This window comes from Diuraphis noxia, unplaced genomic scaffold, assembly GCF_037042655.1.
Source record: "Diuraphis noxia isolate RWA-SAM2 unplaced genomic scaffold, SU_Dnox_SAM2 contig0001, whole genome shotgun sequence".
NCBI lineage: Eukaryota > Metazoa > Arthropoda > Insecta > Hemiptera > Aphididae > Diuraphis > Diuraphis noxia.
In genome coordinates, this window is record NW_028301711.1 from 102,674,243 (window position 1) to 102,689,569 (window position 15,327).

At 38.5% G+C, this 15,327-nt stretch overlaps 4 protein-coding genes across 4 annotated transcripts; all 4 read left to right on the forward strand.

Annotated features, from left to right (window-relative positions):
• The first annotated feature begins 1,870 nt into the window (after positions 1 to 1,870).
• LOC149062949 (uncharacterized) lies at positions 1,871 to 7,895 on the forward strand. The gene is made up of 8 exons (XM_089215456.1): positions 1,871 to 1,998; positions 2,528 to 2,606; positions 2,670 to 2,838; positions 4,448 to 4,738; positions 4,818 to 5,431; positions 6,459 to 6,712; positions 7,328 to 7,785; positions 7,839 to 7,895. The coding sequence occupies exons 2-8, from the start codon at positions 2,545 to 2,547 to the stop codon at positions 7,893 to 7,895; spliced, it is 1,905 nt and encodes a 634-aa protein (XP_089071582.1). The 5' UTR covers positions 1,871 to 1,998; positions 2,528 to 2,544.
• Positions 7,896 to 8,151: 256 nt separating this feature from the next.
• On the forward strand, positions 8,152 to 8,505 carry LOC149062950 (uncharacterized). Its single transcript, XM_089217128.1, has one exon. It carries the CDS (start codon positions 8,152 to 8,154, stop codon positions 8,503 to 8,505), a length of 354 nt encoding a protein of 117 aa, XP_089073254.1.
• A 270-nt stretch (positions 8,506 to 8,775) lies between these two features.
• Positions 8,776 to 11,116, forward strand: LOC149062951 (uncharacterized). Its single transcript, XM_089215457.1, has 3 exons — positions 8,776 to 8,780; positions 9,986 to 11,070; positions 11,112 to 11,116. Exons 1-3 carry the CDS (start codon positions 8,776 to 8,778, stop codon positions 11,114 to 11,116), a joined length of 1,095 nt encoding a protein of 364 aa, XP_089071583.1.
• Positions 11,117 to 11,148: 32 nt separating this feature from the next.
• LOC149062952 (ATP-dependent DNA helicase PIF1-like) lies at positions 11,149 to 12,200 on the forward strand. Its single transcript, XM_089215458.1, has one exon. The coding sequence runs from the start codon at positions 11,169 to 11,171 to the stop codon at positions 12,198 to 12,200; it is 1,032 nt and encodes a 343-aa protein (XP_089071584.1). The 5' UTR covers positions 11,149 to 11,168.
• Positions 12,201 to 15,327: the final 3,127 nt, after the last annotated feature.

A 15,327-nucleotide genomic window follows, 5' to 3' on the forward strand; every position in this document is an offset into this window, starting at 1 on the left:
ACTGTGAAAATTCTACTGCTCAAAACAAAATATAATTGAATATTTCTATTGCATAGGTCATACACATACACACACACACCCACACACTGTGTGTGACAGACAATAAGTAGAGTTACAGTTATTTATAAGTTATAACTCACTTATAACAAAACACTTATACATTTCACAGTATGTTATAATGGACTTCCAAATGCTGTAATCAAGACATAAACCTTTCTCACTCTGATCACACAGTTCATAGTTATTCACTTAACGCATATGGGTTCCTACACTTACTGCTGTAGAGTCAACAACACATTTTGTTTCTGCAAAACTCTTCTAACTCATCTTATAGCAGTTTTGTTCTACTGACTACTGCTGTTATTGATTACATTGTTACAATTTTAATGTTACTCATAACACATTGGTATCTATAGGTACTTTAACTACAAACAGTTAAAACCACCTGTTGTGTTCTGCTAAATGGCTTTCTACTGAAATCTTTATTCGTGAGACGTGTACTAGGGATTTCATAATTCCAAATTCTGTATTCAAGACATAAACATTTTTCACTCCAATCATACTGTTGAAAGCAAATTATGTAACACTGCATATGGGTGCCTACACTTAATGTTGTAGAGTCAACAACAAATTTTGTTTTTGCAAAACTCATAGGCATATTAAACACTTGTAAATAAATTATTATAAAGATTATATGAACACACCAATTAAACATTCTTCTGATTTGTTCTACTGCTCAGCATAAAATACAATTGAAAATTTTATGTTGTTAAAGTACCTAATAATATGTTGTTGAGGTATAACTGTATGGAACTATGTTTCTTTTGCATAGTTCACACACACACACACACACACACACACACACACACACACACACACACACACACACACAATAAGTAGAGTTACAGTTATTTATAGGTTATAGCTCACTTTTATTTTAAATGTACCTTTACCAAATGAACAAAACACTTATACATTTCACAGTATGTTATAATGGACTTTCTTTCATATAAGTATACGTCCTTGGGGAACCGTCCTCGCTCGGCGCCGCCGGCCATCACCCGTCACGAACTCGCTCTCCCGTCACCCGTCCCGTACGCTATTCGCGGACTTTTCAAATTCAAATTATATTACGTCGTGTTTGTCGTTTTTAGTAATATTAAGTTAAATATTAGTTAAATCATATTTAAGTTAAGTATCGCTTGACGAACATTCTAGACGTGTGTTATGTACTTTTGTGTTTTTTCTGACGTTAGGTTAGCTGTATGTCGCTGGACGTTTACACGATTCTAAATTCTGTAATTAAACTGATGATGAAAGCCGCGCTGCATAAACACACCGGAGTGATGAGAAAATGCGATTTAAGGTATTAAGGCAAAAAACAGCTTAAGAGTATAATGCAATCAGTAGGTAGGTCCCGTTAGGCGTTAGATGTAGTAGTATTTAGGTGCGTAGAACGAATCCGATCCACGGTCGGCGATGTCCAATAATTAGCACAGGCATATTTGCTTTTTTTTTTAAATACTTAATGAATAGTTATAGTAGACGCTCAGAGCTGTTCTTTTTTTTTACATAATTAAATACGCATATTATTTACTTAGGTTAGGGGCTATGTAATTTATTATTATTAAAGATTATTCAATCATATGTGCGTTTATAAATTTATAAGAAAATGTATATAATATTGAACGTTGAACGTTCGCTTACGAGTGGCGTTGCAAATCAGCAATAGACGCATTACTACAGTATGACCATTATTAGGCTATGATTTAACATTAAACTGGTTACGATCTGTCAACACGGCGGAGAGGAGCCGTGCAGGGAACGACTTTAACGACGCCAGACGCGCCTGTGTCAGTCTTAGTGTTACTCGACGACATCTTGACGGTTTGTGAGAAACGACCGAACGACGCACGTCAAAGCATACCGAAATCTTTTGAATTTTGATATCGAGTGATTTCTTTCCTTTGTATTTTGTATTGTGCGCTTTCCATACCGGTAAGTACAAATTACACGATTACATAATTTAACAATCTTAACACTATACGTTCAGATGTCTTCATGACACCGCGTATAGCGTACGATCGTTTCACTGTACACGTTGTTTACCGCCTATAAATGCCATTTTGACCATGGTGTGTTTAGTGTTTTTAATATTTTTTTGTTTTAATTTGAATACGACGCGCATTCGTCCTCAGAATTCGACGTTCATCCGTTAGCCGTTTCACAGCTTTCCGAGTTTCAATTGGCCCGTTACCATTGCGATATTTGTTTTGATGTGTGATGAGTTTTTGTTTTGACTTTTTGAGCTCGATATGTCATTTTCCGTATTTTTCTATTTTTTATGGACTCACCACATAAATAATGTTTACCGTAATAGTTCTAAAAATAACACACAATCACCCAAGTTGCACTGATAACACACTGATACCGTAATATTATATCCGATTACAACGCGTTGTAGATAATTTATTGAATTTGTTAAATTTGTTAAATATATAATTTATATATGAGGGAATCCATGAAGTTTTTAGGTTATTCACAATGGTCAAACGCTGTGTGCTCTGTGGAGTTGTGGAAAATGTGAATGATGTTTCCGTACACAAGTGCTTACAAATTTAATACATTGGGTACAGCTTAACATTTATAATAATATATAACATTTTTAGATTTCCAAGTGGTGGACGTCGTCTCCAGTGGGTGGCATTTGTGATGAACCACGGTTTTCCTGTAAACGACACATCTAAGCTGTGTTCCAGGCATTTCGTTCCTGGGCTTGACTACATTGTAGGAGACGCACGTCCCCGTCGTCTGGTGCCCACAGCAGTGCCATCTCTCGTGAGTGTATTATTATTTATTTCAGTACAATATGACTCCACACCTGCCTGGCTGTACAGCAATAGAATAGATGCACTTAATATGGTTTAATCTACCTACTATTGTGGTGTATAAGTAGTTTAACGTTTTTATACCATACATTAAATTGCATATGAGTATGTCATTTACTTTAACCTATAGTCACATTACTTCATTGCTTTGTTTAGCTTACTTTGATAAACTATACATTTAAATTGATAATAACAGTACATCAAATTACTTTTAAATGTGATTGCTTAATAACTAAGTCCCCCATGCAATATGAATTATTCTTATACCGTATTATTATATTAAATAACATATAGCTAACACATAGTGGTAACTTAAACAAAACCAACGGAAGTTATATTGTTAAATATTTATTATACACCTCATATTATATCGTATTTAATTTAAGTGTTTATACAGTCAACTGAAAGTAATATTATAGATTTTCAAAATAATCATGTAACACCTGATAGCCTTTTTAACGTTGGTATGTATGGAATGTTATTTTATCATGTAAGTTGTTTGAATGAATTCATTTAACGCATATTATACCATATTAATGTTGTTACACTGTTATATATCATGTACTGTTACTGTAAGACAACTGAGCACATTAAGCACTTTTTGTTCAGCCTAACACAGATTATATAAATATGTATGAACTTACAACCAGTTAAACTTTGTTTTGTTGTAGGTATTTTTTTTAAACATCCCCTCCCCTACTTATTTGCAAAGTCTATGTTATTATAACAATTGCAAAATATCATATGTTAAATATTGTATCTATAACGCATGCGGCACCGTCAGAAATGTAGCTAACTACATTCAAAAAATATAAATGTACACTGCACAGTGGCATGTGTTCACACAATATCTTAACATTTACCATACAATTGGTAAATTCACTTAACACATACCTACATCTTACTTTTATAGAATGCAACACTTTTTAAAACATAGGAACATTAGACATTTAATGTTTCAGCCTAACCAACATAATTAAATTAATATGTATGTATAAGAACACAACCAATTAAACTTTTGTTCTACTGCCGTAAATGACCAACAAAATACAACTGAATATATTCACTACATCTATGACTGTATTAAAGTTATAATGGACTTACTACCACATCAACTAATTGTACTTAATATATACAGTTAAAACCACGTGTTGAATTCTTTCTACTGTAAGATTTGTCCTAGGGATTTCATCAATCCACATTGCTCCCTATATCGTTAGATTATTTCAATACTTTATTTGCGGTGTTAATAGAACTAACTGTACATTGTAGTATTTCCCGTACCAAATTACATACAACAAGTATTTTACAAAACATAAACTTATTTAGTTCATATAATTTAATTCAAAATAAATGTTCACTTAACAAAACATACACCACAGTTAAAATAAATTAATTGGCCTATAACAAAAGCCATTACATTACACCTGCCTACTTCAATGCCAAACATGCTGTCTCAAACAACTCGCTTATTAACACTAACCTAACACTAAGATATGTTAATTCCTTAATAAAAATAAAATTGTATCTACTCTACATTAACTCAACCTAATTTATAGGTGCTCGGGGACGTCCAAATGGAGGAAGTAGGCGTGGAATTCATCGAAGTCCAGCTGGAAGAAGAGGAGGGGGTGGAAATCGTCTACGTCCCTATGGAGGAGGGGGAGGGCGTAGAAATCGTCGACGTCCCAATGGAGGAAGAGGAAGGCATGGAATTCGTCGACGGAGGGGAGGACATGGAAGTTGTCGAAGTCCTGGTGGACGACCAAGGCGAGGGTGTGGAAGTGGTCGAAGTTCAGATGGACGAAGCTCAAGCAGAACTCGAGTTTGCCGACGTGGTCAACGAAGAGGTCAGTTAATACTAAATATGTCTTAAAAATATAATTTTATTAATTGATAAAAAAATTAACATTATTATTTAAACTACAGTTCGGACCAATTCCCGTGGGTGTTCCAGTCGAACAACCAAGAATGCGCGCGCCCATGATTGACCGGCTGGCAGGCGTGAGACACCCTCTTCCAGAGTGCCACCACGTGGGTGCGTTGACTGCTGTCTGCAGGCACTGTGACGCCCGCCACTTTCCCAGCGAACGTACGACCATGGGTCACTTCTCCACGTGTTGCAATAACGGCCAAGTGACCGCTACAGGAGACCACGTGTTGTTGCCTGCCCCGTATCTGTTAATGAATTTGCTAATTTCTGATTCGCAGGATGGTCGTAGTTACCAAGGGAACATCCGGCTGTACAACAATGCCCTGGCATTTGCTGCGATTTCCACCAGCGTGAATCCCAGACCTTTACAAGGGCGAGGTCCGGCGGTGTTCACACTCCAAGGGCAATTGTACCATAGGACTAATAATGACGTGGCTGCCAACAGAGAAGAAGCGAGATACTGCGAGTTGTACTTCATCGAGTCCGGGGAAGCCAACACCCGCCGCCTCGACATGGCCCGACAGAGAAATCAACGTGAACTGTCAGAGAGTGTGATGGCAGACTTGGACACTATGCTGCGGGACAGGAATCCATACGCATTGGCTTTAATGTGAGAAAAATTATTGTGTCTGTTGACTTTAGACATCTTAATTAACCGACCATTTAGAGTAAGACTCATTAAGAGCTACAAACATACAGCAAACATAAAGTTATTGCTTAATGATGATTCAAAATATACATACAACACAACTCACTACTCAAACAACTCACAACTCAACTTTGTAAAAAAATAACTTGAATAATAACAACATTTACCCTCTTACATGTAAATTATTATTAATCCCATACACCATATCACTGTTATACAATACAACACTTTTTGTTCAGCCTTACACAGATCATAAATATGTATGAGCACACATTAAAAATATAAATTTACACTGTACTGCCATTGCACAGTGGCACGCATTCACACAATACTACAACATTCTTAACATTTACCATATACAATTGATAACTTCACTTTACGCATACCTACACTTACTGTTATGGAGTGCAACACATTTTTACTGTTTGCAGTTATTTTGCTACACCTATGACACACACACACACACACACACACACACACACACACACACACACACACACACACACACACACACACACACACACACACACACACACACACACACACACACACACACACACACACACACACACACACACACACACACACACACACACACACACACACACACACACACACACACACACACACACACACACTAAGTAGAATTACAGTAAGTTACAATGGACTTTCTTTTAAATTGTATTTCAACTTATACAATACTTAATAATGTATAATGTACACTGTACTCACATGATACTACAGGTATCTGATATAAATATTCTGCAAAACATAAATCTTACCTCAGACTAATCATATAATTTATAAATTCACTTAACTACACTTACTTTTATAGAGTGCAATATACATTTTTAAAATTAAGTTACTAACACAAAATTCAGTATCATTACATTGATGGTGGAGTTCTGATATTTATTCCCCCTTGCTCTTGCAAATACTATTATTATTGGTGTGTTTAACACAATATACATGTGTACATTTATTCCAGGAATATGCGTCAGGTGTGGCAGGCAGAAAGAGACGTGGCAGATGCCGACCCAGCAGGTGTGCATCCCAGGCCGATCACAATGCATTTTGTCGCAGATGCAACCAGGGATCAGCGGCGTTACAACCTGCCCACAGCAAACGAAGTTGCTGCCGTGTTCGTCGGTGACGACGGTCGTCCGCCCAGAAACCTGAATCTGGTCATCTACGACACGAATCCAATCGACCCGCAACACAGGATGCAAAACATACCTGCGGGTTAGTTAATAACTATTTGAATTGGTCTTTCACTTACTTTCAATACATTTATACACTATAATAGCACAATCAACCTTAACTCTTTCACAGGGACATTTGAAAAGCATTCATAGGGTTTATGTCATACAACAAATACACAGCATAGATGTTGTAGTACGTTGGTACTATTTACATTATATTTTACTGAACTCTATCTACACAACATAAACAATTAATCCTTGCGTTATAATAACTGTATATTTATAATAATTAGGTAAATTTATTTTAATTTAAAATTCCATGTACAAATGTGAAGTACACACACACACACACACACACACACACACACACACACACACACACACACACACACACATGTTAATCAAACATATCCTTACATTTGCTGTACAATTATACTATTCACTCTGTCTGCACCAACATTCACATTATTCACATACAATTCATTGCGTTGTTGTTCTGGTATTGTTCTGTTGTAGAATTTTGAACTTTTACACATGCCTTCCTCTTGCTGTTCTACAAAATATGACCTTACCTTACACAACTCCATAACCTGACTTTCCGCCGCATTTAGTAATTCATTCGAAATAATATATACCATTTATTACATTCCACAAGGATCGTGTCACGCGGATCCAATGTTGTATCCGCTGTTGTTCCCAAGCGGAGAAGCCGGTTGGCATTTCGGTATGAGACAAGAGGGCAACCGCCGAAATCAAGTCCGCAGTCGGAACAGTATCAGAGAGTTTGTGTGCTTCCGTTTGGCGATACGATATTGGGGAAATAACGATACGATGCATGCACAGTTCAGTCTAATACATGCTGGTCGATTTTTGTTGCAGCAGTATGTGTGCGACCAGTACGTTCGAATGGAATCGAATAATCTGAACTATGTGCGTATGAATCAGCGAGCTCTCCTCGCAGATGCGTACCAAGGGCTCATGGACCACGTGAACCAGCAGCACCACTTGGACGTTGCCGATCCCATGGCGGTCGGCCGGAGGATCATTCTACCGTCTACGTTTGTCGGCAGTCCCCGATACATGAAGCAGTGTTATCAGGACGCTATGGCCATAGTTCGTAAGTATGGAAAACCAGACCTGTTTATAACTTTTACGTGTAATCCCAGATGGCCGGAGATCACGGACAACCTAGCGATTCACAGCACGGCAAGCGACAGGCCTGAACTGGTGGCCAGGGTGTTCCACTTGAAACTACGGGAACTAATAAGTGACATAACTGTTAATCGTGTGTTTGGTAATGTCGATGCTTATGTTTATACCATTGAGTTTCAGAAACGCGGTCTGCCTCACGCGCACATACTCATTATCCTGGCGGAGGATAGTAAGTTGCGCACGGCAGAGGACGTAGACGACGTAGTTTGCGCTTTCTTGCCAGACCCGGCGACCGACAGGCAATTACACACCTGCGTGACATCCCACATGATACACGGGCCATGTGGAACAGTCAACCCACGGAGTCCGTGCATGGTGGACAACAGTTGTTCCAAAGACTACCCGAAGCCACACACAGAGGAAACTGTGTATGTTTCGGATGGCGGTTACCCCAAATACCGCCGACCGGACAACGGTCGAGTGGTCCTGGTAAGAAATCACGAGGTCGGTAACGAGTATGTAGTTCCTCACAACCCTTACCTACTTGCCAAGTACGACGCACACATTAACGTAGAGGTGTGCTCTTCCATTAAGAGCGTGATGTACATCTACAAATACATCTTCAAAGGACACGACTGTGTGACATTGGAGGTTTGGGATCAGGACGAACTAGCCAAGTAAGTCTGAGGTTTAATCAAAGTAATACTGTATACTATCCTTAATTGATACATTAATAATTAGATAAAATAAAAATACTTAAAAAATATAATAATAGTTGTACAAGTTTATATAGTTAGTAATAAGTGTCTACTTTGTGGTGAAATTATGAAGGTAGTTAACCAAAAAAATATACTATATAGCACATAAACTCTCATAGTTTATGTTAGGTCGGTTGTATATAAAACAGAACACAATATTATCTGTCTGTACTCGGGCTGTTTTTGTTCTACCATGCTGTAAACATTAACAATTTAAATACCACTTATTATTATTATCTATTGTATTTTTGTGCACTTACAATTAAAAGTAAGTTTTGAAAAAAGTAGTTCCTTAGGTTTGATTAAACATTTTAAACTTGACATTTCATTTAATTCATGTTTCGGTAAAGCAACTCAAAAAATAGTTCTTAGGTTCTTATGTTTGAATAAACATTTTAAACTACACGTTTCATTCATAGTAGTATTACAATATATTTTTATTAATATTCAGTAATTGCAGTTTATTTATTTTTCAATTATTATATTAAGTAGGTAAGATGTAGTTCAATATTATAATATATATATATTTACTGCAGTTAATAATTGATACCAAATAGGTTAGGTTAATTAAAACCTTTGTAACGTGGTCGGGGGAACGACCAGTTAAATATAAGATATCCAGTGAGAGTCGTAGGACTCTATAGATATAATAATTACCGTAGCCAGGGGTAGATATATATATATATATATATAACAGGATCTTAAATATATTTAAATAACTAGGATTCCGTTTCAGTTATCATTAAGTTTTATTATAGATTAAACACATACAAATAATAATACTCACAAGCTATATAAATTATATTCTATCCAACTATCTGACTGTATCGTAGTTATACGGAGTTCGATGTTTGTTGAGTGTTGAGGTCTAAGGTACACAGTGAACTAACTTACTTCATACATGGTGTATCATTATTGTATTGGTCAGCAGTTCATCGTACATAATGTTAAGTGTGTAGACGTGTAGTACATATATATATATATATTTAGGTATCATGTAACATATTATAACTGTTACACCTTACTTAATCGATAGTAATATGCATGTACCTTTAACAATATACTTAGCTTGCTCCAACACTCAACTTCTTTTATTCAACAAAGTTATAAAGTACAGTTTATATTATTACAGTTAGTACCTATTTAGTACCTCTTTTTTTTTGTTCTACTGCTGTAAATGGTTAAAATAAAATAGTTCTTAGGTTTATTTATTATCTGTCGGTACATTAACAATTTAAATACCACTTATTATTATATATGTATTATATTAAAAATGTCAATATCTATTGTATTTTTGTTCACTTACAATTAAAAGTAAGATTGAACATTTTAAACTATAGTTTATAATATCTTACTCGCTCAGTTATTGATATAGTTATTGATTTTATTGTTTTGGTTTTCAGTTACGTTAACTCAAGATACGTCAGCCCACCAGAAGGCATCTGGCGGTTGTTTTCGTACGAACTACACAAGAGAAGTCACACGATCGTCAGACTTCCTGTCCACCTGGAAGGTCGACAGAATGTGTATTTTGCGCCAGGACAAGTGCAAGAACGGCTACAAAATGAAGCTTTACATCGAACAAGATTAACAGAGTTCTTCACACTTAACGTGAACGACGTGGTGGCACGGCAATACCTGTACCACGAAATACCGACACATTACACCTGGAATGCGCCGCAGAGAACATGGTCGCGGCGGCGGAGACTGATGGCAAACGAGACGTTGGCTCGGATGTACATCGTCAATCCACTGGACCGGGACCGGTTCCACTTGCGACTGCTACTTCTGAACCGAAGAGGCTCGCAGTCCTTTCAAGACATAAGGACGGTGGACGGGGTCGTTCACGAAACATACACGGCGGCGGCCGTCGCACTCGGATTGTTGGAAGACGACCGAGCGTGGCGGGCCTGCTTGACGGAATCGGCGGCGTTGGACACACCGCGGCAACTGCGGTATCTCTTCGTCACGATACTGGTGTTCTGCGAGCCCTCAAACCCACTGGCGTTGTACGAGGCTAACGAAGCAAACCTGATGGAGGATTTCAATCGGCGCCTCCAAGACGTCGACCGCGCGAGGGCCGCGTGTCTGAACGCCATCGGGGATCTACTTCGTGCGCACGGTAAGTCGCTGGGCGACTACGGTTTGCCCCTGCCGGACCCACTCATGCTGGAACCGGAACAGGACGACAGACTGTTCCACGCAATAGACGCGGCGGCACGGTGGGCCCAACAATTAGACGACATGAACGCCGAACAGCGGACGGTGTTTGACCGCGTAATGGCGGCCGTTGACGACCGTCAAGACGTAGCAAAAACTTTCTACGTCGACGGACCCGGTGGTACCGGGAAAACAACGCTGTACGGATGCCTCATATGGTCGCTCCGCAACCGAGGACAGTCGGTGTTGTGCGTCGCATTCACCGGGATCGCGGCGTCTCTCATGGACGGCGGCATGACCGTACACTCGACGTTCGGATTGCCGTTCGGTACGCTGACCGACGACTCCACATCGACCATCACCATGCAGTCTGAGCGAGCCCACAGGATACGGGACGCGGCGCTCATCGTGTGGGACGAGGCGCCAATGTCCCCGGGACTGCAACTGACTGTGGTGGATCGCCTGCTCAGGGACGTCATGGCATCAGAATTACCTTTCGGTGGTAAGCCCATGTTGTTCGCAGGTGACTTCAGGCAGATATTGCCCGTAGTCCGAAGAGGATCGAGAGGTGACATCGTCATGTCTTCGATCAAGCACAACGGTCTATGGCGCGGCATGGAACGCTTCAACCTGGTCCGCAACATGCGCGCCGACAACGACGTGCAATTTGCGGCTTGGTTACTTCGGCTCGGCAACGGCCAACTGCCCGCGGTCGACGGTGTTCAGGACACCGTGCTAATCCCTCAGGAAATGGTATGTGACGTTGCCGATTTAATTGATTTTGTCTATCCGCAGCAAATGTCGTTGACCAACATTGACGACTTTGCTCGGAGAATTGTTCTGTGTCCCAGGAACGACGATTGTAGAGATGTCAACAGGGACGTGCTGCGACGCGTCGACGGCGCTCAGAGGAGCTACACCGCCATCGACACTGTGGTCGTCGACGATCCCGACGAAGTGGCCAATTTCCCCACAGAGTTCCTCAACAGTTTGGAACCAGACGGCTTGCCGCCGTACCGGCTGACGTTGAAGGTGGGTTCAATTGTTATGTTGCTCAGAAATCTAGATCCAAAGAGACGACTGTGCAACGGTACGAGGTTGGTGGTCACCGAACTGCGTCAGCATAACTTTAAAGCCAGGGTTTTGAGCGGTGACGCACAGGAAGATATCATCGTGCCAGCGATACCGCTCACGTCCAGTGGGGAGGACGACCTGCCCATCATTATGCGGCGCGTTCAATTCCCGGTAAGGTTGTCTTTCGCCATGACTATCAATAAGTCACAGGGTCAGACGTTTGATCGAGTGGGTTTGCTACTGCCGTCGCCCGTGTTCACGCATGGGCAACTGTACGTAGCTTTTTCAAGAGTGAGAAACGCACAATCATTGAGAGTAGGCATGTACGGCGATGACGGTCGATTCGTCACCAAGAACATTGTGTACAGGGAAGTTCTAGACTGATGCGTTTACAAGTGTACATTTGTTTAAATGTCTCTGTGCTAATGCATAATATTTTTTGTCCTTCGTGGGCTGGTCTTCGTGACCTGGTCTGTGTGACCTGGGTCTTCGTGACCCTAGGGCCTTTGTGGACCTAGCCTTCGTGGCTGAACGGAGAGAAAGTTTGACAACCTCCACGTGGTTCTCTCTGGATGCAAATTCACTATAATGTGCAGTATTTATAGCAAGTTAATGATTTTTTTTTTAACTCAGTTAATAGTTAAAAGTTAATTCAAAATGTTCTATCAATTGAATTAAGTTAAGAGTTAACCAAAATGTAATATTAACTTTTTAACTCAAATTAAGTTACTATTTTATGTGTGCAAAAGCTAACAGTACCTTATAAAATGTGTACCTACCAGCAATTTGTACTCCTACAATAGTTCACAAAATTTTAACTTTTTAACTAACTTCAACTTATTAACGCGTTAATGCCCAGCCTTGATTTATAGTGAATTCGTAACTAATGTCAACATTTTAAACTGAATTTTATTGTAGTCTTTGTAATAATATACATATTTTAAAATGTATATTATGTGTATCATGTGCATTTGTATTAGCATTTATAAAAAATGTTCATACACAATTCAATAGATGTAATAATTTAATATATTTGTATGCCTTCAACATAATTACATTGCATTTTAATCACTTTAAAGTATTGGTTCTTCGTTCTGTAATATGTTTAACACACACAATGTAACATTATAAATACATTTGTAACATTTTGTTATCACTGTGAACATCTATTAATGATTGTACCTATTTTATTAAATGTAATTAAATTATATTATACAAAAAACGTCCAAATCTATCATCTTATTACCTAACCAGAGAAGTTCTAGACTGATGCGTTTACAAGTGTAATGTGCAATATTTTTTTTTGTCCTTCGTGGGCTGGTCTGCGTGACCTGGGTCTTCGTAGCCCTAGGGCCTTTGTGGACCTAGCCTTCGTGGCTGAACGGAGAGAAAGTTTGACAACCTCCACGTGGTTCTCTCTGGATGCGAATTCACTATAATGTGCAGTATTTATAGTGAATTCGTAACTAATGTCAACATTTTAAATATTGTGTAAACATTTATTGTAGTCTTTGTAATATGTTAAAATGTATATATATTGTATTATATTGTACTCGAATCACTGTGAACTGCTGTTTTAATCCTTATTAATACTTTTTGTTATCAATGTTTATACACAATTCAATAGTTGTAATAATTTTAATATATTTGTATGCCTTTAACATAATTACATTACATTTTATATTTTATTTCATAAACGTGTATAAAAATTGCATTTTAATCACTCTTAAGTATTGGTTCTTCGTTATGTAATATGTTAAACACAAACTCACACACACACACACAATTTAACATTATAAATACATTTGTAACATTTTGTTATCACTGTGAACATCTGTTAATAATTGTACCTATTTTATTAAATGTAATTAAATTATATTATACAAAAAACGTCCAAATCTATCATCTTATTACCTAACCTAACCTTGAAAAAGATGCAATTTGTTCTCTAATCCAATAATCAACAGTAGGTAACCTACTTATTATTTATGTTTTCTTATAAGAGTAGATAAAAAGTACCTCCTCTACACAACAGTGTTTATACCCGAAAGGAAAAACAAGATTAAAGGAAATGAAATAAAAATACATTTTAATGAACTTCAATAATTTTCTTTATTGATCAGCTGAAAAACAAAAAATAAACATAGCAGTTTTGTAGAAAAAATGTTGATGTTAAAAACTTACTATTGGTCTGCCGCTACACCGACCGACTCCTTCCCGGTCTTTCAGAAACTTCCTGAAAATAACTATTAGTTAGATTATACATATAATTATACATATTATATTATTATCCTCACATCAATCACCCGAGGCTGATTGACGGCCCGCGCCGGCGATTCGCCTCGACTCCTCAACTCCTGAAAATAATGTGTCTAAAAAGTTGTATCCAAAAACTTAATATTTTATATAGTTACTTTATCCGTCGACTTCTTGGACACTGGCGACCGTGATCGGGACCTGGATCGTACCCGGTACTTCTCCCGGTAAAACTCCCAACCACGGACGCCGCCGCCGCGGCTCCGGGAACCGCCACCGCTCCGGGAACCGCCACCGCTCCGTGAAGCGCCTTCATTTCGACGTTTGGCTACAACATAAATTACATTGAAATAATTTTTCATACTGTTAAGGAAAGTGTGTACTTCACACTTACCGCAGTCACGTGCTATGTGCCCGGTTTTATGGCAGTTGTAACATTCTGAAATGCGTGAACGTTATGTTTATGTTTTAGAATTAATGTTATGTTATTATACTTACGGCGGTTGCCACCGCGTTTGTTACGGCCGTTGTCGCCGTACACCGGGCCGTTAAACACTTGGCAGCCATGGCCACTAATATTAATTGTACGGTTGCTCATTCTAAAAAAGTTTAGTTATTAAAAAGCCGTGAACGAGTAATGTGTATTGTTTTCTTATTTAATCGTTTTTTTTTTTTGTAAGTTAGGTTCAAATATAATGTTATATAGGTACTTACGTTTCTGCGGACGTTGTTCCTGTGAAAATGTGTAATGTGTATGGACAGTAAGTTAATTGTCTAAGAACGGTTTACAACGACAATAACAAGAGTTGCAACGCAGGTAACCCATGCGGGTAACGGAATCGACAAAAAGAACAGTGTTGCTAATTAATTTATATATTAATCAGTACAATAGTAATTCAAATTCGAACATATCATCAAACCTTAAATTTTAGAATTTTTTCACATAGGGCCCACCACAGGCCGATTTTTGACGACCTACTCTTAAATTAATTTTTACATGCTCCAACACGGTTTTCAAACATTCCCGCCTTCGATAAATTACCGCCAAACCTTTTGGCCTTATCAAAAACCCTTTATCATTATCCAGACATGATCAAAACGTCAATCTGATTACAATATTTTCCGACCCACGATTACAACAGATATATATATCTTAAATATTGTGGTCCGACCTAACGGGCCACACACATAATTACGTGACAGAATTGTTAGACACCCAGACACAGCGTTAAGATTTACGCTTTGCGTTTCCAAA